The sequence below is a fragment of the Rhododendron vialii genome, chromosome 1a (genome assembly GCF_030253575.1).
Source record: "Rhododendron vialii isolate Sample 1 chromosome 1a, ASM3025357v1".
NCBI lineage: Eukaryota > Viridiplantae > Streptophyta > Magnoliopsida > Ericales > Ericaceae > Rhododendron > Rhododendron vialii.
This window is the reverse complement of record NC_080557.1, coordinates 45327659-45352601: the sequence shown is the minus strand read 5'-3', so window position 1 is coordinate 45352601 and position 24943 is coordinate 45327659. Positions and strand designations below refer to the sequence as shown.

The 24943-nt window shown below is 38.0% G+C and overlaps 4 protein-coding genes across 5 annotated transcripts; 2 read left to right on the top strand and 2 right to left on the bottom strand.

Moving 5' to 3' along the window:
* The first annotated feature begins 146 nt into the window (after positions 1-146).
* LOC131320372 (probable serine/threonine-protein kinase PBL26) lies at positions 147-6744 on the top strand. 2 transcript variants are annotated; one of them, XM_058351075.1, is made up of 5 exons: positions 2526-3308; positions 3962-4155; positions 4225-4414; positions 5199-5590; positions 6118-6744. In XM_058351075.1, the coding sequence occupies exons 1-5, from the start codon at positions 3182-3184 to the stop codon at positions 6499-6501; spliced, it is 1287 nt and encodes a 428-aa protein (XP_058207058.1). In that variant the 5' UTR covers positions 2526-3181; the 3' UTR covers positions 6502-6744. The 2 variants fall into 2 exon arrangements, 1 of the variants encoding a protein (XP_058207058.1); XR_009198208.1 differs by lacking the exons at positions 4225-4414; positions 5199-5590; positions 6118-6744 and adding an exon at positions 147-2517 and having other exon boundaries at positions 3218-3308; positions 3962-4009.
* A 135-nt stretch (positions 6745-6879) lies between these two features.
* LOC131320451 (uncharacterized) lies at positions 6880-9495 on the bottom strand. Its single transcript, XM_058351167.1, has 2 exons — positions 9214-9495; positions 6880-7658 (listed from the first exon to the last, which is right to left on the bottom strand). Exon 2 carries the CDS (start codon positions 7581-7583, stop codon positions 7194-7196), a length of 390 nt encoding a protein of 129 aa, XP_058207150.1. The 5' UTR covers positions 7584-7658; positions 9214-9495; the 3' UTR covers positions 6880-7193.
* A 4239-nt stretch (positions 9496-13734) lies between these two features.
* On the top strand, positions 13735-17121 carry LOC131320418 (uncharacterized vacuolar membrane protein YML018C-like). Its single transcript, XM_058351120.1, has 3 exons — positions 13735-14817; positions 15131-15551; positions 16712-17121. The coding sequence occupies exons 1-3, from the start codon at positions 14272-14274 to the stop codon at positions 16981-16983; spliced, it is 1239 nt and encodes a 412-aa protein (XP_058207103.1). The 5' UTR covers positions 13735-14271; the 3' UTR covers positions 16984-17121.
* A 755-nt stretch (positions 17122-17876) lies between these two features.
* Positions 17877-21737, bottom strand: LOC131320425 (uncharacterized). Its single transcript, XM_058351132.1, has 5 exons — positions 21532-21737; positions 20233-20321; positions 20010-20107; positions 19078-19394; positions 17877-18465 (listed from the first exon to the last, which is right to left on the bottom strand). Exons 2-5 carry the CDS (start codon positions 20239-20241, stop codon positions 18062-18064), a joined length of 828 nt encoding a protein of 275 aa, XP_058207115.1. The 5' UTR covers positions 20242-20321; positions 21532-21737; the 3' UTR covers positions 17877-18061.
* Positions 21738-24943: the final 3206 nt, after the last annotated feature.

The following is a 24943-nucleotide window of genomic DNA, read 5'->3' as shown; positions in this document are numbered from 1 at the left end:
AAATGGCTTTAGTTCATTAAATAGAAAATTAGAGGTCGATATTCTATTTAGGTTTGGTTTTATCCCAATCCTAAATATTTTTTTCCAAATCTGTATAGACTCGGTTACGTTGCGTAATGACTTTTATATCCAAAATGGACCAAATCAAACCCTCCACTCTCTAAATACCCCTTCATTTATAATTCATTCATTTAGTTTAGTGAAAACTCTAACCGTGGCCTTCTATGAATCATCATAGACTCCTATCTAAGGCCCAATTCAATCCTTCGACTCTGTCCCCTGTTTCAATGTCAAACTGCTCACACAGAAAGTCATATCGTTTCCCTGTTTCAGTTGCAGACACTTGAGAGAGAGAGAGAGAGAGAGAGAGAGAGAGAGCATGAATGAACAGACATGCCTGGCTCATCAAACTTGGCCTCGACACAAACCCAGCAGTCGTCACTCGCCTCATCAACGACTGCACACAGTCATCATCGTGCAACCTCAATTACGCCCACAAACTGTTCGACCAAGTGTCTCAAAAAGACACAACCCTTTGGACCTCCCTCATCTCCGCCTACACTCGCTCCAACCACCCACTTAAAGCCCTCCAACTCTTCTCCCTCATGACCCGCCAACCCGGCTCGACCCTAAAACCCAACCACTTCGTCCTTGCCACCATCGCGCGTGCCATTGCTTCCTCCCCACACCACCTCCCTTTGGGTCGGACTGTCCATGCCCACGCCATAAAATCCGGTTTTTTACCCTCGAATGTCGTCCTTGGGACGGCATTGTTAGATATGTACTCGAAATGTGATATGCCTGGTTTTGCTTGTAAGGTGTTTGATGATTTGCCGGAAAGAAATTTGGTTACTTGGAATGCAATGGTTTCTGGGTATGTTCGTAATGGTATGGAAATTCGTGGGCTGGAGTTGTTTTATTGTATGAAGTGTGTTGAGTTTTGTGGGCCTGATGAGTTTACTGTGGCCACTGTTTTGGCGGGTTGTGGGCGGGCTAAAGATTTGGTTTTGGGGATGCAGATTCATGGGTATGTGATTGTTAGTGGGTTTGAGGCGGTATGCGCGAATCCGATCAGTAGCATGTACTTTCAGTGTGGGAAAGTTTGTTGTGCTGAAAGAGTTTTGGATGGAGTGGAAGGGAATGTTGTTTCGAAACTTGTAAGGATAAGAGGGTATGTCTTTAATCAGAGATATCGTGATGTGATTGATTATGTAGCTTCTGAGAATAATATGCCTGGAATTTTTGAAGTAGATGGCACTATGTATGTGCCTCTTTTGAGTGCATGCGCAGAGCTCTCCTTGCTCAATGTTGGAAGACAAGTCCATGGCCTTCTTATTGCGATGGAGAATTCATCAGAAGAAGATGGTGCAATTATTGGAAGTGCTTTAATCAATATGTATTGCAAGTGCAACAGTGTTGCTGAAGCTCAAAAAGTTTTTGATGCTTGGCCAACTGCCCAAGTTGCCCTTTGGAATTCAATGATATCAGGGTATATGTATAATGGTTTAGTTGAAAATGCCAGGGAATTGTGGGAAGAAATGCCAGAGAAAAATGTCATTTCATGGACGAGCATGATATCAGGGTATGTGCAGAATGGTATGCCACGAGAAGGTTTAAGTTTACTTGCTAAAATGTATTCCCATGGGGATGGATCCAGAGTAGAAGGAAACTGCTTCACTTGTGTGGCAGGTCTTGAAGCATGTAGCCACTTGCCAAACTTGGAAAAGGGGAAACAAATCCACGCAAAGCTTGCAAGGACACTAACAAAAGCTGATATAGAAAATGTGGTCATTGGAACGGCTTTGGTGGATATGTATTCTAAATCAGGTCATTTGTCCTACTCACAAACTTGTTTTGATTTGATGAAAGAGAGAAATGTAGTTGCATGGACATCTATCATAACGGGTTACGCATTTCATGGGTTTGGGTTTCGAGCTCTTGAAATTTTCCAGCAGATGATGGAAATGGGAATTGAACCAAATGAGGTGACATTTGTATCCGTCTTAACTGTTTGCAGCCATTGTGGTTTAGTGGACAAGGGGTTGCAGTACTTCAGACTGATGAGGGAGAAGTATAGGATCATTCCGAGGGAAGATCACTTTACATGTTTGATTGATATGTTGGGACGTGCTGGAAGATTAGACGAAGCATGGGCTTTGGTGGACGAAATTGAGGAGGGAGAAACGAGCGATGGGTGTGTTAGTGGTACCATTTGGGCTGCAATGCTTGGGGCATGTCAATTGCATGGGAATGTTGAAATGGGGAGGAGAGTGGCTAACAAGATGTTGGAGTCCAAGAAACAGGTCTCTATGACTTATGTTGCACTTTCTAATGTATATGCTGCAGCAGGAATGTGGAACGAAGCGTATCGAGTAAGAGAGAATTGGAGGAAAGAAGGTAATATTGATGGAGGAGAGCCGGGCCTTAGCCGCATCTGCACAACCCTTCAGTAATTGGGTTTTTCTTGGTGAGAAGAAGATGATGACATGGCACTTCTTGATTTGATTCTAATTCAAGGTAATAAAAAGGAGAGGTCATGACAAGTGACAACATTTTGGTCAAACAATAAAAATTTGGTCTTTATGCAATTGAACATTTGGTGGCTCTGAGATATAAGCCAACTAAAATAAGTCAGCAATTGTCCACAACGGTATTACAAGATGACAAACCGTTTCTTAACCCCTGGTCCCCTGCCTAAATTGGCTACTACGTTTCTCTCTCTAGGACTTCTCCCACATCCCTTCAAATTTTCCTTTCACCTGTCTTTCCACTTTCTGCGGAGAAGTCAAAGGAAAGTTGCCCCTGCTAAACATGTTTTCCCTTGGATCACAATGTTAAAACATTTTTGTCCATCAGTTTTTTTTTAATTCTCTGGGTCTGCCTAATCTGGTAAATTTGAACAACCATTTCTAGGATTCTTACAATGCCATACCGATTTTGATACCTGGGTTCTGAATATTCAAAGGGTTTGGCGTTTCATTCTTGGATACCTGTGGGACCTCTCTTTGAATTTCAGAACCCACATTCTGTTTTCTCTGGCTTTTTAAGAGGAAACATTATCTATACATGTTTGAATCATTTCCTTGATACCGAAAGTCGTCTTGTGGAGCTCCATTTGATTGGATTTAGATTGCCCTGTTTAATTTGTGGCAAATACTTCTACCATTTGGATTCTGATATTATGAGTTGTTTTTTGTGTTTTTCATCCCACGAAAAGAAATCAACTGAGAGGACAAATAGTAGGAGAGGGGGACCTGTGCCTGCTTCTGCTCCTCATTATAGAGAAGCCCGAACTCAACAACGGCCAGGTAAGCACATTAGCTTTGCAAACAAAGAGGCAAATTCTTAATTCTTGTAACATTCATCCTTGTTACCTAAAATACGAATATGTATCGATACCCACGGGGGTATTGCAGGTGTTTCTATCAGCTAAAAAGGGTTCCGGGTGGGTTTATGGGATTCATTAGTTATGATTAATTTGGCATTCTTCTTGAATCAATCATTTCAGACAGATAATCCTATGAGGGTATTTTTTGGATTATTTGTATCATCACCTGATTGAACGGAAATATTTTCTCGCGGAAACAAGTAAACCGTTTTAGTTGTTTCTCAATTTGGGTAAGATTTATTTCAGGAAAGTTTATGGGGATGATATTCAATTCTGCTAATATTTCAGAAATAGAGTAGTCTTGTTCTACTCCTTATTTGTCTAAGATGATCATAGCTTGTAGATGGTATGTCCACTGATGTACACTCGTCTTGTTGGTTTCATCCGTCCATAGAAGTACTCCTCAATTTCTTGAACTTATCCTATGTACTACGAAATCCCACTTTGGGCTTCTAGAAACAATCACCTAGTGATAATTATAGGTTCTATTTGTCATATCTAATTTGTGGTAAGTGTTGGACAAATGTTTTGTGATGGGGGTGGTTACCGATGGAAACAAGCTCTCTTGTGCAGAGAATCCTAGAAGGGTCTCTGCTGAAGCTACAAATGAAAAGGATGGGACAAAAGAAGCTGCCAACAACATTGCAGCGCAAACATTCACCTTCCGTGAGCTGGCTGCAGCAACAAAGAATTTCCGGCAGGAGTGTCTGGTGGGTGAAGGTGGATTTGGGCGAGTTTATAAGGGCCAACTGGAAAAAACTGGCCAGGTATACATATCAATCTTCTCTTTCTTTTCTTATTCATTTTATTTGGAATTAAATTACCGTTTAGTTCAGATTGTAGCTGTGAAGCAACTTGACCGAAACGGATTGCAAGGGAACCGAGAGTTTCTTGTGGAGGTTTTGATGCTGAGCCTCTTGCACCATCAAAATCTGGTCAATCTCATAGGATACTGCGCCGATGGAGATCAGAGGCTTCTGGTATATGAGTACATGCCCTTGGGATCTTTGGAAAACCATCTCCTTGGTACTTTCTTCCTTTACATCATTCCCTTCTATGTTACTCCCTACTTATTGGCGTCTTGGCATCATTTTGAGATGAAACTGTAGTTTTAAAGTTGACAGAAATTATACATGCTGGTCTATCCTATAAAATGTTTTTTTGAACAGCAAGTCAGCAACTATCCTATAAAATAATGTGGTTAATGCCAACGATAACTGATCCAATTTACCAAATTTTGTAGACCATTGACCCTGTTTTTTGTTTTTGGTAATTAAACCATTCATTAGAAAGCACAAACAAGGGGAGATTCTCAAGTGTTACAAATCACAAAGACATAACCCTATACAAGAGAAAGCAAAACAGCTGGAGAATATACAAGGAAAAATGACCCTGTTATCTTCTAGCATCAAATTAAAGGAGCAATAATTTCTATCGAATCAGGAAAATGTATGATTTGATGGTCAATTTTTTTTCAGAAGAAAAATCTTTTTGAGGCCTAAGTAGCTCTAAAGCGCACCACTCAATAAGGTCACCAAACTAAGCTGCATCCAGTCAATATCCCATGTTATAACATGGATGTGATATATATGCACCAAAATGAAATCCAGTTGAATGTGTAGAAATATAACGGTGCAACCGACCAAATGTAAGTTTGAAATTATCCGAACAAAATATACTCGTCCAATTTCTACGAGGTGCCCATACCTGGAAAATCGAAGTTTCCTACTTAGATTTAGTTTTACAACACCATTTTATGCATAACACCTCCCCACTGACTGAATTTGTCATGCAACATTTTAATTTTCAGATCTCCCACTTGGTCAAGCACCTTTAGATTGGTTCACAAGGATGAAAATCGCTCTAGGTGCTGCAAAGGGTCTGGAATATTTACACGATAAGGCCAATCCGCCCGTCATATATCGTGATTTGAAATCGTCTAACATCTTGCTTGACAAGGAGTTCATTTCCAAGCTCTCTGATTTCGGGCTCGCAAAGCTTGGTCCCACTGGAGATAAAACGCATGTTTCTTCAAGGGTGATGGGAACATACGGTTATTGTGCCCCGGAGTATCAGAGAACAGGGCAATTGACTGTAAAGTCGGACGTTTACAGCTTTGGAGTTGTTCTTTTGGAGCTAATCACTGGACGGCGGGCCATTGACACCACAAGGCAGACTAGGGAGCAAAATTTAGTTTCATCAGTAAGCTCTTTCCATTATTCTCCTCACCTAAGTGAACTCATATTTGTAGCCCGTTGGCCCATATCAGGATGAATCACTGAAACAATAATCCCACAGCTAACTATGTGACATTATTAATGCTTATTGCTGTGTTATAACTAGAGGCAGGATCCTCTCGAGTCTCTGAAAAGGGATTGGACGGCCCTAGTGGGGGCAAATGTGGGCCTTTCTAGTGCCCACTTAAAAAAATTGGCACAGTTTCAATTTTAGGCTTCGTCGAGAATATCAACCCTTCAAAAAAATCATGTTGATCTCGCGTCGATAAACATGATTTGAGAGAAGCACTTTTAGAAAATGAACATACCAACCCAAAAAGTAGATTTTCTTAAGGTTTACGAAGTGTTCTCACATCCACGACGCAATGAGGAAGCTTATTGGTTCATGAAACTTTGTTACATAAACCACTCATATAACAATTACTTCATGTAATCCCTCCTCATTCTTCATGCACTCTGACTTGTGCTGACACTTTTCTTGCCTATGAGCAGGCAGAACCGATTTTCAAAGAACCAACTAGATACACCGAACTAGCTGATCCACTTCTTGAAGGAAACTTCCCAGTGAAATGCTTCAATCAAGCGGTTGCCGTTGCTGCCATGTGTCTCCACGGCGATGCCTCCATGCGTCCCTTGATGAGGGATGTGGTCACCGCTCTCAGTTACCTTGGGCTGGGCCCCCACACGGGATCCATTTCACCCTTGTCAGATCCTGCTTCACCGTTGGATGAGAGAGTGAAGGGTACAAATGAAAACAATTGCGATGAAGTTGGTGCAACGGAGCGCGAAAGAGCAGTGGCAGAAGCCCTGGAATGGGGTTCGACTTCTAGGCATAACAAGGCGAGAGCGATGGCTTCTATTGGTTCTTCAGTGTAACATTTCCAGGTGTCCTTGTTTTCTGCTTCAATTATTCAAATGTATTCGCACGTTCTGAAAGAATGATTACGTGAACTCTTGGTGGAATTCATCTGTTGATATAAAGTTTAACACGCGAATTATATTTGAAAGAAAAATGTTTTGTGAGAGATCTTGTCAATTCATCACCCTTTCAAATATTCTCTTCGGGAGCATCATGAGAGACATATGACAAATATATGTAATTGTCTCAAACTTGGTTTCTTCGGTTGTGTTTGGAACTTGAATTTGTGTTAGAATTCAAAACTGTTTCAAATTGATGCAATCAAAATACCAAAGGGGAATCAAAGATTCGAAGAAAAGAGCAAAATTTCATTCAAGGGGATAAATGTCAAAGGGTAGAAAGAGAAACTATGTCTCAATTAATATATTCAATATTCTTAATAATCAAAAAGCTACCGAATGAACACTCTAGACTCCTACTTATAGACCCTCTACTACAAAAGACTCAAAATGACATACATACCCTTAAACCTACTACATCACAAATTCTCCATATGACACTTTAGCCTTCGAAGTAAACAAACACAACTGATTAACAAGAATTCAGTCTGAAAAGTCCTAAAACCAAAGGTCACAAAAATAGCAAGGGCACTGCATATTAGCTCTTGGATGGCAGATATTAACAAAAGCATTATCATTACTGAAACTAACTAACCAGATTGGACTAGATCACAGAGCTGGTCAAGTGTGCCTGCTAGATTGGCAAGGCACGCGATAACTTTGTCACCTTGACGCCTTGTGAAAGCAGTGTGAGTGGCCTCCACATTTTTCAAATCAGCCAAAACAAAGTCTGCACTCTCATCAAGGTTTCCATTAAGTATCGCAATGAGCAGTTCTGCATTATTTCGTAGTTTTGCAAACATCAGTTGCTCCTTGTTGACCTCAATGGTGCTGCTGTTCTCGAGCATTATCTTCTCATCTCTTGATCTTTTATGTTTCCTAGGCTTCCGCTTTGCTTCTGCCATGATTTCCTCAGGCCTTGTGTTTATATCTGTTTGTGGCTTCGACGTATCCTCTATGTTGTGATTCTGATACATCATGTTCCTTTGTTCTTAGAACCTGAGGTACCAAAACTGTGCTTCTCTTCCAAGCTTTGTCCGATTTGGGATAATGGGCTGTTAAAATTTTAAACCAAACATCACAAGATATGAGGATGAATAACTAGCACCCTAAAGTAGTACTACTATACAAGTGAGGCAGCCACACAAGGCATGCGAGCTAGTGCCCAATATAGCGAATTCATTTTTGTTTCCGAACATCAAGCAATCCTGCGTAACTGGTTCTTTTTCATGATTAGTCCATCTTCATTACACCAAGCAATTAATTATAAAAAAAAATTGCATCATTTTTGTAAGTGGGAATATACAAATAAAGAAACATATTAAGCATTTATAGCTATAAATGTAAAAAAAAAATACCATCTTGTCAGAAAAGGAAGAGCAAAAGACCAGTTAGCAAGGTCCCTACTAGCTATATTTTTGTTGTTAGAAGCACTCTCTTTTACTATAAACCTGGAACACCATGTTTAACACAGTATTTGAAGGATATAAAGAGGATTATGGAACAACAAAATTGATCAATTTTGCATCTGAGATAGATAGTAATTCTAATAATTCAACCATACACAATCATATTACCTAAAAAAGACAGAATGGATAAAGTATGTCTTGAAGTAAAAGTGATGGCTAACTGACTATAGCAACAATAAGCACAATGAATATGTTAGGCACCACCTAAACATTAACCAAAAGCTAACATGAGGATAATCAAAGATCAAAACTGGGAAGCCAAGAGGCATTTGACTAGACGACATCTCAGGTGCTAGGAAAAAGGAGGTCAAAAGTTCAACTCCTCTTCCAAGGTGCTAATTTAACTATTCAAACGATACTGACGTTCACCAATAAAAAAAAAGAAGAAGATCAAATCAGGAAATAAGATCATGAGTTGATTACAATCAAAACATAATAATGTGTACACCAACTTCGGTCACACTAGACAATTTTGATTCACCATGAACAATATAGTAGGAGAGGTCAAGCCCAAAAATATAAACATCCAAAATCAGATGACTTATATATCCAACAACTAAAATAGTAGCTGATTTGTAAATTCTACTCTCTTTAAAACAATATCCTGGTCTTTTCTTCCAAACTTCTTACCTCAACTTTAAATTCCATCAAGCAATTATAGGTAATTGTAGTAGTATCTCTTTGTAACCCTTGGGATTGGGATTGGCCTTGTGGTCTTGGCCTCGGACTTAGGGGTTTGCTCATTCCTAAAGTCTTAAATTCTATTCCTCTCGCCAACAACTCTTGGCCCACCTCACCCCACTTGTAAGCACGTAGAGAATAGTTCGAGGTGCACGCAAGCTGGTCCGATGTGCATTAACTTGAAAAAAAAAATATTTGTATCTTTACTAGGGTAATTTTGGCAACTTCACTTTTTAAGCACGCCCCATAAAAGATAGGAGTACTTTCTTCTTGCATTCCTAGATGATTAGTTTCGCCCCATTTCAATGAAATTTTGAAAGATATTAACGATTGGAGCGATAATTCAAGATTTTGATACACAGAGGCAAATCGGCAATTTCAAGAAAAAAAAGAGGCCCTAATTTACTGAAGAGAGGCAGAGTGAGAAAGAGAGTAGCAGTAATTGAACTGTTTGTTTTACCGAAGGAAGAAACACAGTCGGCAATCTTGGAGCAGCAACGGAGAAGAAATTCTTTTCCTTGGAGTTGGATGAGATCGACGGCGTTTCGACGGTGTTCGAAGGTGGGTATTGCCGGTTTTGTGGAGAATAATCTTGGAGAGAGAGAGAGAGAGAGAGAGAGAGAGGCGTAGATGAGGGCGAACGATAGATGGGGAGCGAGGGGGAGCATGAGGGGTGAGAACAAAGAAACTACTATTCGATTTCGTACACGTATGTTTTCAATCGGGGCAATATAGGAACACCTAAAAATACACTCCATGCGGATTGATTTTAGAATCTTGACGTTAATGATCCGACAAAATTCTAGTTGTCCTAAAGTTTTTAAATGTTTGGCCTTTGGATCTTGGGATTCGAACTCGAGATTGCTTGTAGAGGACAAGATCTTCAATTACTTTCTTAACCACTTCGGCCAAATCGCTTGAATTTAGAGCTCGTAGTTGTTTCTTGGAGTAAAAAATTGTTTATTTCGAAAATTAAAAATAGAACTTTGAGCACAGTACTATTTGGCTCACTAGCTTTTAATATAAATAAAATTTTCAGATTACTCGACATCAGGTCATCTTCGGTGTTATTAAAGTCGGTTTAAAATTAAGTTATTTTGGTGAACGAGAATTGAAAACAGATTAAGGGGCCGTTCCGTTCGCCTAAATAAGACTTGGCTTATTTTTTTGTCCTTATTCAATTTTTTTTTGTATTTATTAATTTTTCGCCAATTTTTTAGAGATTATTATTTCGTCATGACGAAAGGAATCTAAAAAGTAAAAAATTACGATTGAAACCTAATTTTTTTGAATAAAAACAAAAATAAGCCAATTTTTTCGTCTTTATTCAAAAAAATTAGATTTTGATCATAATTTTTTATTTTTTAGATTCTTCTTATCATAAAGAAGCAATAATCTCCCAAAAATTAACAAAAAACTAACAAATACAAAAAAAATTGAATAAAAACAAAAAAATAAGCCGAGTAACTTATTTAGCCCAACAGCCCCTAATTAGAATCTCTCATAAAAAAAATACCTCACTGAAGTCTGCCGTGAGGAAGTCTGTCACTTCACCCAGAGAGGTCATCATTAGACACCATGTGGAGGCAGTGGTTTAGGCTCCGTTTTAGAACATCTTCTTAAAAAATAAGTACTTATTTCACATTTTCAAACTCAAAAATAATGTAAATGAAAAATAATTTTTTGATTTTTTTTGCACCGTATTAAAGATCTCGATGAGATCTTTCAAACAAAATCCATATTGCATATTTTTAGATTTCATTAAACTTTTTATTTTTGAGTTTGAAATTGTCTTTTTAAAAAATAAGTACTTATTATCCGTTCTGGAACAGGACCATCCTCCGCTCTATTGTCTTCTCAAAGGGTATGCTACAAATTGCTTCCCATCATTTCCGTGATTGCATGACATTCATTTGCTAAACTACTCTCGCTTTATCAACTCCACAATGTATTAGTACTAGCACATGAGTCCATGAGCCCGTGGCCGAAGACACTTATTCACAAGCGTTAACCGACAATAATGTAAATTTATCCTGTGCTACCACCACTAAATTAATAACTTATTCTCAATCAAAATTATTACCCAACGAATCAATAAAACACTTAATTCAAATTTACCATAAATGCTTTTGGTCAATCGAAAAAGTTTTGAAATTGCTATTCAAAATCAAAGAGCATTCACCGAGTTCCTATTTTAAAGACATTGCCCAACAAGGCTGCTGATTTTGTCACTCCCTTTTTTGTTAATATCACTCTCCTGTAAGTGTATTTTTGGTGCAAATATACACTTGCAGGGAAGTGGCGTTAACAAAAAAAGGGAGTGACAAAATCTGTAATGATCCTCATTTTGACCCTAATTTTTCGAGTAAAATTTAGTGAGCGTGCTCCTAAATTATTACTGTAATTGATTAGAATGATTTATGTAATTAAGTGTATTTGACCTTATAAACAGAACCCCAACAAACTAAACCATATCATCCTAATTGAACCGACACCCAAAAACTCTATTACTGCCTAACCTAACCCATCACCTCCCTTTCTATCAACCCATCAACTCCTTCCATCACAGTGCTTAGCCATTTTTGACATTTCCTTTTCTCTAGCCACTAATAACTATAGCACCTGATTTTACATCCCAATGGGGATGCTCTAAGAACTCAACACACTTCCTAGAAGCTTTCCTCTAAGGCTCTAACCTACGGTCTAGGCCTTAAGTTCTACACTTCATTACCCAACGGATTGTACCTAGCTAAACTAACACACCCCATATCACCCCACCTGCTACCAACAAAAATAATACACCAAAGAAACAAATAAGTACTCCCCACCCCCTCATATTCCGGCAGTAAGAGAGAAAAAGAGAGTGAGACAGAGGGAGAGTATGTGAGAGAGAGAAAGGCATTAACCCATAGCCTTATTTCCTTTTCTTCTTTTCTTTTGTTCCTTGCCGAGAGTGAGAGAGAGGGTTCTTTTCCGAGAAGGAAGAAAAGTACCACCATTGCCGCCACCAAGCCCCGCTTCCAAACCCACCATTTTTCATCCGTCCTAGCTAGAACTCTAAGGATCAAAGTAGATATCTCATTACCCCTTAACTCTAAGTATATCAAAACAATTTTGTTGTGAAGAAAACCGTGACCTTAATCGAGCCCGTGTAAAGAGTAACCAAATTAAACTACCAAAAACTGTTCGAACAAGTTGGTACCTCAAGTCCGCGAGTCACGACCATACGGCTGCCACCTTATTAACAATCGATCTGTTTGGCTATTTGGGCAATACTAGGTTCTGTTGTTAGTGACTTAATTAAGGACATACGATCAGCTTAGGCCTTATATTTGATTAGAAAGGCAAAGAAGTTAAAACAAAGGGAAGATTTTTGGAGCTACTTGATTAAGATGTTATACGGATGTGCTAAAAAAATTATTTTACTTGTTTAACTAGTAAAGTTTATATTTCACAATACAAAACTATATGGGTATATTGTCAAATTTTAGTAATAAAAGTGTGAGGTTTAAATAATTAATTCATCGTTGTAGTAAATAAAAATGTATGTCTTTTTAGTGAAACTTAAATTACTACTTCAGTAATTTAGTTTGATAAAACTAGATGGTGTGTTAGTTTAAAGTGAAACTTAGATTAAAACAAATAGACGATCTCGGCTAGTAAGATTTTAACTTAGTGAAACATGTTGAAATCGTTATGAGGTTAGTTTGAACTTAAGCTCGTTAGAGATGGGTGTACGGTGGTTCAGTTATTTTGTGTATGTGGTGATATTATGATCTGTTTACTCGTCATTTGAAATGATTGCTTTGCCAATTGAAACGAGAACGTAGAAAGAACATTAGAGACATCGGATGAGTTGTGGACTTAGAGAATGTAGATGTTGTCATGGATAAGGAAAAAGGAAACAGATGAAAGGTTGTGAGCTTAGTAGGACCTCAGGGGTAGCCTGGTAGGACCTTGAGGGTAGCCTAAAAGACTCGGTATAGCTAGGGTGGCCAAGCAGGACCTCAGGGGTGGCCTGGCAGGACCTCGGGTATTGATGGTAGTCTAGTAGGATATTAAGGGCAGCCTGATGGACCTAGAATTGTGAGAGTAGCCTACTAGGACCTCGGGATGTTGAGGGTAGCTTAGCAGAACCTATAAAGTAAGTCAAGTGAATATTGCGGTGTTGGAACGGTTATAGAAGTTGAAATTCTGGAATTTACTTAAGTTGATGGTTATATAATGAACAAATTTTGTGCTCTTCAATTCTTAGCTCTTTTTGTTATCAATGTGGTTACTCGTAAAGTAAGAGTTAATGAGTAGGATTTATCTACTGAGTGTCAAAACTCATTCTAATGCCGTTTGGCCTGGCACTTCATGCCAGGTATACAAGGGATGATAGGTGATCAACACTTTGAGAAAGATAAACCAGTTGCTGAGACTGGGCAAGAAGAAGCCTGGAATCCCTATCAGAATTAGAGTCTTGCTCTATCCTTTTGTTAAATTAAGTTGTCAGACTTTTGTACTCGTACCCTTAGATGCTCTAATTTAATTTTAGTACTGATTTCAAGTTCCAAGAAATGTAATCTTAAGTGATTAACTTATTCTTTTGTAAGACTCAAATTATTTCTATGTTTAATTCGAATTTTAGGACTTTTGTTGTTAAACTCAATTTTGAAGATTAATTAACTAAAATTTATTTTAAAGTTTAAATCTTTTGAAAATGATTAAATTAACGTTTCCAAAAAATTGGAGCATTACAAAATTATTTCCCCCAAACAAACCATTCACAATGACTTAAAAACTTATACCGACCACTCCCCAGTCACTCCTCCCTCAATACAAACCATCAACATGAATATAAGGCTCTTTGGGCTCATAAATGTCGGAATAATAAGCAAACAAGGCCTAGTCCAGTCTAGCTATTCAAGGCCCAGTCCATTTCAACAGTAACACGTGACTTGCGTGCTATATTTACCCGCTCATCTAACTAAACTACAATTATTGTTCTGGCACCGTTTATATTGTACTACTAGTTGGAAGGGGAAGGAAAACCATGGTCCCTGCAATTCAAACCCCAACCCAATTCTTCTCTCTCTAAAATGCAACCTGGGAATCCAATTTGAATCCCGAACCCCTCTGGTAATACTTCTAATCTGTTGAATTCTCTTTGTACCTCTTCAAATCAATACTTGTGGTTGTTGGGTTGGCCTTGTTCCGTTCCAATAGTTTTGGCGAAATAGCTGGTACGAAATTTGGGTTTTGCTGTTTTAATACAAGCTTTGAGTTTATTTGCACATATCTTTTTAGAAGCAAGAACAAACATTTATGGGTTATTGAGGGTTTTGTAGATTGCAGAGGATTTTAGTGCATAGAGGACGAGTTGTTTGGAAAATTGCATTGGAAAGTATTGAAAAGTGAATTTTGGAGATGGGTTTTAGGTTTGTAGTTTAGAGCTCAATAATTCTAGTAAAATGGGTATTTTGGAATTGAAGGTCTTGTAGATTTCTTCCTGTTTTTCAGAAGGCTGAGAGGCATGAAGAGTGAAGCATGGAGGTGGGTTTTAGGTTTGATATACATAGTTGTTGTCGCAACAATCTGGATTGTCGCTAGCTTTGTGGTACAGTCAGTTGTGGACGAGGGGGTTTCGCCCTTTCTCATAGCCTACATTTGCAATTCGTTGTTCGTGGTTTACATTCCTCTATTTGAAATCGGTCGTTATTTGGAGGATAAATATGTGAGTATATTCTTTTGGCGAAACAGAAAAGGCAGTAGTTCGCAAGATTTGGGGGGTTCAGAAGAGGTTCTGCTTCTTGAGCAGAGAGATACAGGTACTCAAGCTGAGTTAAATCCAGGTTCGATTGTCGGACAACAAGAAATAACCCACCATGAAGGCCATGTAATTTTGGAATCAGAAAATGATATTGATAATCCTTCTGTATGTGGTGATGCTAATGAAGGACTAGATGCGAAAGGGCGTTGGACACGCAGCAGAGTGGCTAAGATCAGCCTGTTGATATGCCCGTTTTGGTTCCTTGCACAATTCACTTTTAATCTCTCACTGAAGTATACTTCAGTTACGGTAAGGCATATTGTATTCTATACTTTCTTTTTTGGTATCATTTTCCTTTTCCCGAAACTAAAACTTGTTTGGAAAGAGTTCTCAGAAACTTGTTGCGGGAAAACTTTACCCGATCAGAACAACTCATTTTTCAGGGAACACCGAAAACAAGTTATCAATTTTTTGGAAGTTTTCTTTTTGCACAAAACGAAGACATTGATTGTTCATCTTTTTCCCCTTATATAATATGGTGAAAAAATGTAAAATGGAAAGCAAGCAAGCAACAGCGCTTAGTCTTTTGTCATACTAAGTTCCTTGCCATTGTTTTTTACAGTCAAATACCATTTTGAGCAGTGTTTCCAGCCTTTTCACCTTTCTGGTTTCTCTTGCATTCTTGGGCGAGAAGTTCACTTGGGTCAAGCTGGTTAGTGTTATCCTTTGCATGGCTGGAACGGTAATTGTCAGCTTGGGTGACTCTGAGACTGGGTTAAGTGCAACTGCTTCAAACCCTCTGCTTGGAGACATTCTTGCTCTTGTGTCTGCAGCCTTGTATGCGGTGTATATTACACTTATCCGTAGAAAGCTACCAGATGATGATGGGAAAAGTGGTATTGTCAGTATGGCACAGTTTCTTGGCTATTTAGGGTTATTCAACCTTTTGATCTTCCTACCTGTTGCCCTCATACTTAACTTTACCAAGCTGGAGCCTTTTAAAGTACTTACATGGAAGCAAGTGGGTCTTCTTGTTGGTAAAGGTATGTGCATAATTAGTGCTTTTTAGCTTCTTTTAACTGGCCTATATTTATTGTTTCCCTTTAAAACATTTCTTCCACATTCCTAATCTTTGGTGAGTTAGATTTATCTGCCCTCATGGGATTCTTGTCTAAAGTTTTCTTGAATTGTAGTTACATCATTTATGTAACTTATGTGGCTGGAACATGCCTAGTTTAGTTGGTTTTTTAGGGTTCCACAACCCACCTTGTCAACAGCATAGAGCTTGCTTTAACGTCCTTGTTACATAATACCCATACATGGCTGGATCTCAGATATGTAAAAATGTGATCTTTGTTGCATGTTCATGTGACAAGTTATCTTATTTCCAGTTTCTTTCATAGTACCACATCTTCCCTTGGATAATATTGGTATGGTGTTAAATGTGTTCATCACGGATGCACACGGAAATTACTACTATTACAAAGGGATATTCCTTTATACAAACTATAAGCTTCTTGACTCTGAACCATTTCTACCAGTAACCAAAGCCTTTTTCTGAAGATTGAGGGAAATGCAGCCTGGTAAAGCTTTTGGATTTATCTTGAAGGCATATGGTAATTTAAAGACTAAAGATGCATCTTGGTAGTTCCCTGTTCTGACTCATTGATTATGATAGTGTATGAAGTCTGCATATGGGATTTTCTAGAAACCAATTCGATGGAGTTTATTCGATCTTAAAACTGTGAGTAATAGCATTAGCGAAATCTTTTATCCCTGAAATCCTTAAAAAATATGGAAATAAGGCAATATTACAATATTTTGGAAAGACTCGAAATAGAATTGTATGCAAGGAACACATCAAATAAACCATCATCTTCTTGTGGATCCTGCATTGAGGCTGTATTATTGTGAAAGGCCTAGTTTCTAGTATCTATTTGTTTGTTCAATTGATGTAGCTAACCTTCAGTTGCAATGAGGTGTGAATGAGTCCAACTCCAACACTATTGAAAAGTGACGAATGCATTTTGTTCCGTTTATCCCTTCATCATCTTCTGTTTTTTTTTTTTTTTTGATTATCTAGTTCAACCCACACTTATTTGCTGGAATTTCAGGCAACAAGCTCTTTTTTCTTTGTTTGTGTAAGTTTTGGGTCTTTGGCATCATGCTGTTTCGCTGAGGGATATTTTTTGTCATCTATTAGGCTTGTTGGATAACGTGCTTAGCGATTACCTGTGGGCCAAGGCCGTTCTACTGACAACCACCACAGTAGCAACAGCAGGACTTACCATTCAGGTTCCCATAGCAGCTGTGGTTGATGCACTGACAGGCAATGCTCCTAACCTCATGGATTATATTGGAGGTGCAGCTGTCATTGTTGGCTTTGCAGGCATTAACATCCCTTCTGATGCCTTTTCAAGATCAAAAGAAGAGAGTCTTGAACCAGAAAATGGACAAGTTAGTTCGACCGATTAAGATCGCCTTGCGTCACTTGGTGGGCTTATACAAGTCTTTTTAGTGAACCACGTCATAAGTTTTATGACATTTGGGCAAGGACATACATCTATAAATAATGTTACGAATTGCTATGCATTTGTTACCTTTGGCATTCAAGTCTTTTGCCTTTTGCTACCACATCCCGAATCATAATGTTGTTTGGTAGGGAGAACGGAAAACAGGAAAGGAAGTGGTCCAAACTAGGAAAGGATTGTTGTTTCATATCAAATTGGTTGGTTGCACGGAAAGGAATCATCTTGCTCTTCCCTCCTTTCTACACATTTCCAATCTTCATAATGTACCTACCATAATGTGTTTCCCCCGCTCCCTCAGTAGTCAGTCCCTCCTTCCCCCTTTCTTCATGCCTTTTCCTTCGAGCCAAACAACCTGTTAGGAAAGTCCAGGAACAAATTCTTGTTCGCAGTTCGTTGATTCTTTTCTCTATGTGAAGTGCAAACGCGGGTATCTTACTGTATAAGATGGGAGGAAGAGAGAAAGTTCACACATTTTAAAACAGGACAGGAAACAGTTCACTCATTCGATGCCTACAGTCAAAGTCAAATTGTTTGCAATGGTTTGGGAATATAAAATGATCCTCAAGCATATTTTTTTGTTTAATTAGTTACCCTGAAAAGTTTTTGGAAACAAAAGAATATGGTTGGATCTCTCTCTCTCTCTCTCTCTCTCTCTCTCTCTCTCTCTCTCTCACACACACACACACACAACATGGCTTATTTGCTCTCCCATGCGAGCAGTCAACTGTCACCTTGTTAAATGTAACAGTACAGCTGCTAAGACCAGACCTTCATCAAGTAAAGGTCAGGGAACATCATAGATAGAGGACACAAAAGAGAGATACATTGGAGAGTCAATTACCAGAATCGTCCAGATCAAAAACAATAAAATTTATCGGAAATGTGCCAATCAGTTTCAGCTGAAATAAAACAAGGTCTTATAGATAATTAGATATTAAGGGGTTGTCATAAAACCCACAATACAAAGGATAGTAAGAGTCCTCTTAAGAGAGAAAAATAGGTTAAAAAAAACCTTGTGAACTCTAGCTCAGTGCAACATTTGCTTGCCCGTATCTCTGCATCACCCTTCGGGTAGCAAGTGCTGCAGCTTCACTAGCCCGCAGAGTCCCCTGGGCCATAATAGCAGCAAATTCAGCGCTGATCTCCTCTTGTACCTTGCCCCGGGCATCCCCAAGAGGGTCTTTCATATTCCCATTGATAGATGACTTCTCTTGCACTCCAGTAGCTTTGGCAGCAGGGGTGTCTCTCTTTGGATCCCCAACCTTGGGAGATTGTACTTCAGATTTGACTTCACCATTGTTAGCCGTGGATTTGTTGGCAGTGCCTGTTGGCTGGGAGTTCTGAACCTGTGTAGTCGGCCGGAACTGTGGAGCTTGGGGAACGGCCCCTGATCTCATGGTTGTCTCCAGTTGCTGAATCATAGGCACTGCATCGAAATCATTAAAATAGGTAAGCAATTCACTCAGCAGTTGAAGCTAGAAATTCAATTGGCAAAAACAGTGCGAGACCTTTGAACTCATAAACCAGACTCAGAATCATAAAGCAACTAATCTCTGTTTCAAATTTCTATTGAAGGACGTGTGGTTCACACTGCTTATTTGCACATTTCTTAGGAGTAAGCAATCAGCAAAACTAAAGATGAGCTAAATCTTTCTGTATCCACTTTGCTCCGCTTATTTGGAAGACAATAACAAGTTGGTTTTCTTTAATCAGCAATTAGACAACTTAACCGAAGCAAACTAGCTTCTACGCTTAAGCAAATAAACCAAAACTGGCAGCAAGAATTTGAGAGTGCGGTTTTTGCACTGCCACTTCTCGGATGACTTCAACCAATATGGAACTCAAAAGAAGATGCTAGAACCAAGTGCTTCAGAGCCACTAAAGACCAACAATAGAGCAACGACTGGAAACTGCAATTAATAAGCTCGGAGAAATCTATCCCGCTAGAGCAGCACTTTCAAGAACTACTGAAGGACGATTTGGATGATTCATCCAGACATCCAAATAACATTAGATATGTATGGAAGAGAAAACTTACAAATTAGAGCACCCATCGGGCTGCTCATAACTTCATTGGGGAGGTTCAATATATAGTCTGGAATAGTTGCTCCGACCAAAAATTGAGCAACCTCATTGCTGAAATTGTTGCAGTTGTGGGTGAGCAAACTGTAGGATTCTGCTGTGTATCGGGGGCTAATCTCCTCCAAATATAATTCAAACACATCCTTTGGGACATGAGTAACACCAAGATCTACAACTTTGATTGGGGTTCCATAGGGCGTTACACCAGCAGAACAATGCTGTATACCACCCCCGAAAAAGTATTCATTACCGTAAACCACTACTCCCGTATGCCTGTCATTCAAAGGTATAGATTTAATAATGAACTTTTCAAGAAACATGCAACAACATAACTCCCAACTACAACAATTTTATAAACCCCTGATGTGCTGATATTAAATTGATAACGTAAGCCTCATAAGTGCTCTAACAAATTGCTTCTCCCATGTTCCTCTCCAACCTCCACTAAAAAAGGCCAGGGATCTGAAGAATTTTTTTTCAAACATGAGAATCTAACGATCCGTTTGGAACTTGTGGAAAGTGTGGGAAAGGAAAGCGTTAAGAAGAAAAATGGGAGAAAATTAAGAGCAAAATTTCACTGTCCATTGAACTTTTGCCATTTTCTCTTCTTCTCTCTCTCAAACCAAACAAGGGAGGAATTTTTTTTAACTTTCCTTAGTTTTCCTTTAGTTCCAAACATAGATACTTAATGAAAAAACTCATCAACAACCAAAAAAAATTGAAAGTTTGAATCACAAGCACAGTGGATGCACCCCTTGAAGAGCCTACTCAAAATTTGGTGAAGAAAATTCCTCGATTTGAAGTTCTCCAACAGGAATTGGCATTCCAGTAAACTGCCCACAATCAAATATTATCAATGTGCACTTTTGAAACTCATAAAATGCTTACCATATCCCTTCAATAGCTTTTCCCAAAAATGTCATGGATAGCTGGCGAGCCAATCCTTGGCTTAAGTCATACACATTCAAGGAAACTTTGTAACCCTCCTGCCATTATCCAAGGTGTCCAAGTAAACAACACTATCAGACCACACAGAACTACACCAAAGGTGGGGAAGGAGAAAACAGGCAGAGAATATGACTCATAGAGCAGTAAAAGAAGGATTACAAACCTCTGCCATCTGCAAAGTCCAATGGGCAATAAATATAGTAGCAAAAGATCTAAACTTTATGAAATTTTTGAGAAACTGAGCAAGATGACCTGTGGAAATCAACCATAAATCAGCAATTTGAGTCGAATGAATGATTTTAGCTGACAAGATAGGAAAGAATCAGGCCATGATCTGTAAATTTCAATGAAAGTAGGTAAAACAGACTATGCACTAACATGTCTTCCTTCATCAGCATTTTTATTTGAGCTTATCCGAAAACAGAGATCAATTAGACACGATTTCAGGATATGGGGAACTGAACTAAAGGAAATATTCCAGGACATTAAGTGCCAAAACATCATTCTGTTTATTCACATTCACAAAGAAACACATTAACAACCACAAAGTTATTCAAGTCAAACATATCAAACCAAATTCCCTAAATACAGCCAATAAATCCCAAATCTCCCCATCTGTATACGCAAAAATCCAAACTTCGGTAAATAAACAAATCCCATTGGTTGCATCTAATCAGTTTCAAACCAAAGACATCCTCAAGTATTACAACATCTCAAATTCTCCTCAAAATAGGATTAGAGACTTCAAAAATCCTAACTTTTAACACTAGACTCCCCAGTTATGAGAGGAGATAGGGCAGCGATAATTCCCACCCACAGCGCATTTGTAGACTTTCACATGCTATGTAAAATCAAATTCACAGGGGGGAAAAAATCATCATCGTGAACTATTAAAGTCCAACCCATGGCTTCAAATTGAAGATGCCAATTTTTTTGATGGCTTATGTGGCATTTTGACATCTCCATTTTTTTTTTTTGCATCTCCAAACTTGACATCAACAAATCTAAATCTCCAACCTTTATGTCAAATTATAAGCATTAAAATACAAAACACCTCCTTTTTGAAATTCAAAATGCTAAAAGTAGATTTGGCATGAGAAATCAAATTGGAAGCAAATGGTGTGGAGCCAAATCCACGTTGGATTCAACAATTCACTTGGCATCAGGGCTGGGTCAAAGGAGGAAACCAAAAGTTACCATTTCTACGCCACATAATATGATTTGAAGCCACGATTCGGAGATGCTCTCACAGATCAAGCCCAATCACCCAAATTAACCCCATAAATCCTCAATTTCTCCATCAATAACAACACTAGACCCAATTCCCAGACACGAATTAAATCGCATTGATTACGAACTGGTTCAAAACTTCAAATGCGCAGGCATTTCCCAGTCGCACAAAAATCCGTACGTATACAAATTCAAACATCCTATGAAGGAGGACTGTGATTGAGAAATGTACCTGGTAAGGGCGGGAAGGAATCGGCGGAGGCGCGGCGAAGCGAACCGTTGTTGCGTAAAGCGGAGAATCTGAGAAAGGATTTCACGAGGCGAAGGAAAAAGCCGGGGGAAAGAGGGTATTTATACTCCCTATGGCGTGGGGAAGAGGATTCTCTACGACGACCGGGGGCCGGCCGAGGACTCGGGTAGTTGTGTTCCAACGTCTCCCTGTGACCTTCTGGAAAGTACCGACCACTATTTTTGTGACACGTGTGTCGAGATTCTGCACGTGCCCACCAGTATTTGTCTGTTTTCCCACTCCTATTTCGAAGAAAGAACACTTTGATTGTTTTTATTATGGAAATGGTTTTGCCACTCCCCTTTTTTGTTAATATTACTCTCTTTGTAAATGTATTTTTGCAATAAAAATATATTTGCAGAGGAGTGGAATTAACAAAAAAATTGATTGACAAAATCAGCAGCTTTTTATTATCGGAAAAAAGAAAGAAATAAAATTACTTTGTGTTTTTTTAGTTAGTATCAAAAAAATTCCTTTGTGTTTTATATTGTAGAAGATATAGTGACGTTTCTTCTTTATATGTATTTTGACTAATAGAAATAATACTTTCGTGAAAAAATGAGAAAGACTTTAAGGTGAGTTTTAGAATTATTTTTCACATCGATGATCAAATAACGTGTCGGAGAAATAAAAAAATGTTAAAAAAAAGTTCAAACTCTTCTTTAACTTTTGTGAGTTTCATTGCGAGAAAAATGGTCATAAGAAAATTTGCTCAGGTCAAAATATTGTGTCAACTCGACCAAAATCCTTAATATATATGATAATTACCCAAAAAAAAATTCCTTAATATATACTACTTCAAAAGCTAGCTAGGGAAGCTGGGTATTAGACCTTCATGCTTTACATCCCAAGATATGTTATTTATTCACATTTTTTATACTTTAAATGACAGTTTTCCAATTCAAACTCAAATTCTATACATTTTTTATTCTAAACCCTAGAAAAATCAAAGTAAACCAGAGGAGCAAACACTAGAATCTTTATCAGTGTAATGTTTGATGCAAATGGGCAAATATTGGAATCCTGTTCTGCTAAGATTCTTATTTTTTAAGTATTTATTTTTGCTTTACAAGATATGTTATTCTCTTACAATACATCACGTTTTGTTTGAAAAATAAGTACTTATTGTATTTATTTGAAAAATAAGAAATTATTTTAATTAGTGGTACACAATGCAAGATTGATGTGGGAGAAAACAACGGAGAGAGAAGATTGAAGAGGGTAAAGTGGAAATGAGTTTTAGCCTTTGATTTTTGTAATTTTCTGATTTAATTTTAGTGGGTTTCAAAGATTGGAAAATAATTGTGTGTGTTGACACCATCAAATGGTTTTTAACTTTTGTATATAGAATTTATTGAAAAATTATCTAGTGTGGTGACACCATAAAAATGAAATTTAGCTTTTCATTTTGCATTATCTTGGAACTTTTATGTTTTCAAATATTGAAAAACCCCACAGAGGGCAGGCCCTTTAGGAACCAGGGCTATGGATAGCTTTTAGTCTCCCCGTGCTAACTCTAACACTCTCACTAACCCCCGCTGATGTATATAGCCGTGGAAAAAGAAAAAAAAAAAGTGGTATCAGACATCAAACTTTGAAAAGTCATTTCTAAGTTTATAGGGCTGCCCGACCCCGCAATCTACAGGGTGGCCTCACCCATGTTTGGGAGCCATTTTGATTTTTTATTCTAAAAAAATTATCAAATCATACTTAGAGGGCGTTTCTACTCAGTTAAAAGTTTTGGACTAATTATTGTAGTGCTCCATCCGTCCAATTTTTATTGTCCGTTTGACCGGAAAAAAAATATTTATTGTCCATTTTTTGAATTGTGTGTCATTTTTTAATTGTTTATATCTTTCAACCTATAATATTTTTCATAATTTTGGAAACTTTGTATTATAGAATTAATCGAGATCTATTAAACAAGATCCATATTGTATATTTTTCAATATCTACACTAAAAGATATATGTAAAAGACATAAAAGAGACAAACATAATAATGAACAATGAAAATGAGACGGAGGGAGTATTTTTGTAGTCAAATTGTTTCCACTATACTATATAACTTAAAGATGGTGTAGGATAAATTGGGGAGAGAGGTCAACGACAAAACGCGAAAAAAAAAAGATTTAGCAGAGGAGAAATAACTTTACTTTTGACAATAAATTATAGATAAAGAAATAGCAGATACGAGACCTTATGATGATACTTTTCTCCCATATGGACGATTTTATTATTTCACGTGAACAAGGAAAAAAACAACGAAAATAAAACAATGAGATTATAAATTATTTTATCAAATGTAATTGCGTCTAGAGTTGTGGTCGAGAGCTGTACAGGTGGAGTAAATGAGAAGTTGGGGGACAAAACCACAACATAGAAACTTTAGAAAGTGGGAGTGAGAAACGTTCGTCTATTCCCCGTTAAAGTCCTTTCCTTTTAATAACCATTGACAGCCCCCCACTCCTTAAACATCGAACGCGTTTGCGTCCCCCCTCCCTCCCACGCCACCCTCACGCTTGAACATAGCGATGGCCCCACATGCGACCCACCGTTAGATTCCATAAAGCTGTTCGATATATATGCGATGTGAAGGGAATCACCAACCCGTGATGGTAACGCAATTAAACGTCGAACACTTGTGCACCGAACCTGATTCCGAACCAGCATCTCGTAACTTATGGCTTAATTACATATTGCCCCTATATTACCATGTCTTTTAAAACATCCCCTTAAACTACCTTAAATCTTTCAACTTAGGCACTTGATTGGCCTTTAGTTCTACAATGGCCATTGAAGATTCATGATAGTGCTTTTGTATTTTTTATAGTCCATCCATCCGGATTTAATAGTCACTCGTTCAATTCTAACTAAATAAAAAATGAGTTATATCTTTGAATTGATAATGAATTTTATAAGTATCTAATATGAATTTTATTTGGTAGATCTCAATTAGTTTTATAAGACAATATTTTTAAAATTACATAAAATACTATAAATTACAAGTTATAATCGATTGAAAAATGACATGAACTCCAAAAAAGAACTATTAAATCCGGACGGAGGGAGCATATGATAACAATGCCCAATTTTGTTTTGTGTATAATGCAAAGAAAAGACCAAATTTTGTCTGGACTCCCCATATTTGTTGACCTCCCTCGATTTTATTCCCATTAACACCTTCCTATATCCTTGCATCCTCAAAACCATTTCATATGCCAAGTAGCTCTATATTTAAGAAAGTTGCATAAAGGTCTAGTATCTGATTATGATAAATATTTAGATTCATATGCATGTCATTCTCAACATCCTCGCCATGATTGAAATAAAAGAACATTTGAAAACTATTCTAAA

Coding starts and splice junctions, on each gene's coding strand:
- LOC131320425 (XM_058351132.1), bottom strand. Junction 19,395..20,009: donor AAAGCTATTGAAGGGATATG/GTAAGCATTTTA, acceptor TTTGAATGACAG/GCATACGGGAGTAGTGGTTT. Junction 18,466..19,077: donor CCCGATGGGTGCTCTAATTT/GTAAGTTTTCTC, acceptor ATTTCGATGCAG/TGCCTATGATTCAGCAACTG.
- LOC131320372 (XM_058351075.1), top strand. CDS start 3,182: ATGAGTTGTTTTTTGTGTTTTTCATCCCACGAAAAGAAATCAACTGAG. Junction 4,156..4,224: donor AACTGGAAAAAACTGGCCAG/GTATACATATCA, acceptor CGTTTAGTTCAG/ATTGTAGCTGTGAAGCAACT. Junction 4,415..5,198: donor TTTGGAAAACCATCTCCTTG/GTACTTTCTTCC, acceptor TTTAATTTTCAG/ATCTCCCACTTGGTCAAGCA.
- LOC131320451 (XM_058351167.1), bottom strand. CDS start 7,583: ATGATGTATCAGAATCACAACATAGAGGATACGTCGAAGCCACAAACA.
- LOC131320418 (XM_058351120.1), top strand. CDS start 14,272: ATGAAGAGTGAAGCATGGAGGTGGGTTTTAGGTTTGATATACATAGTT. Junction 14,818..15,130: donor TGAAGTATACTTCAGTTACG/GTAAGGCATATT, acceptor TGTTTTTTACAG/TCAAATACCATTTTGAGCAG. Junction 15,552..16,711: donor GGGTCTTCTTGTTGGTAAAG/GTATGTGCATAA, acceptor GTCATCTATTAG/GCTTGTTGGATAACGTGCTT.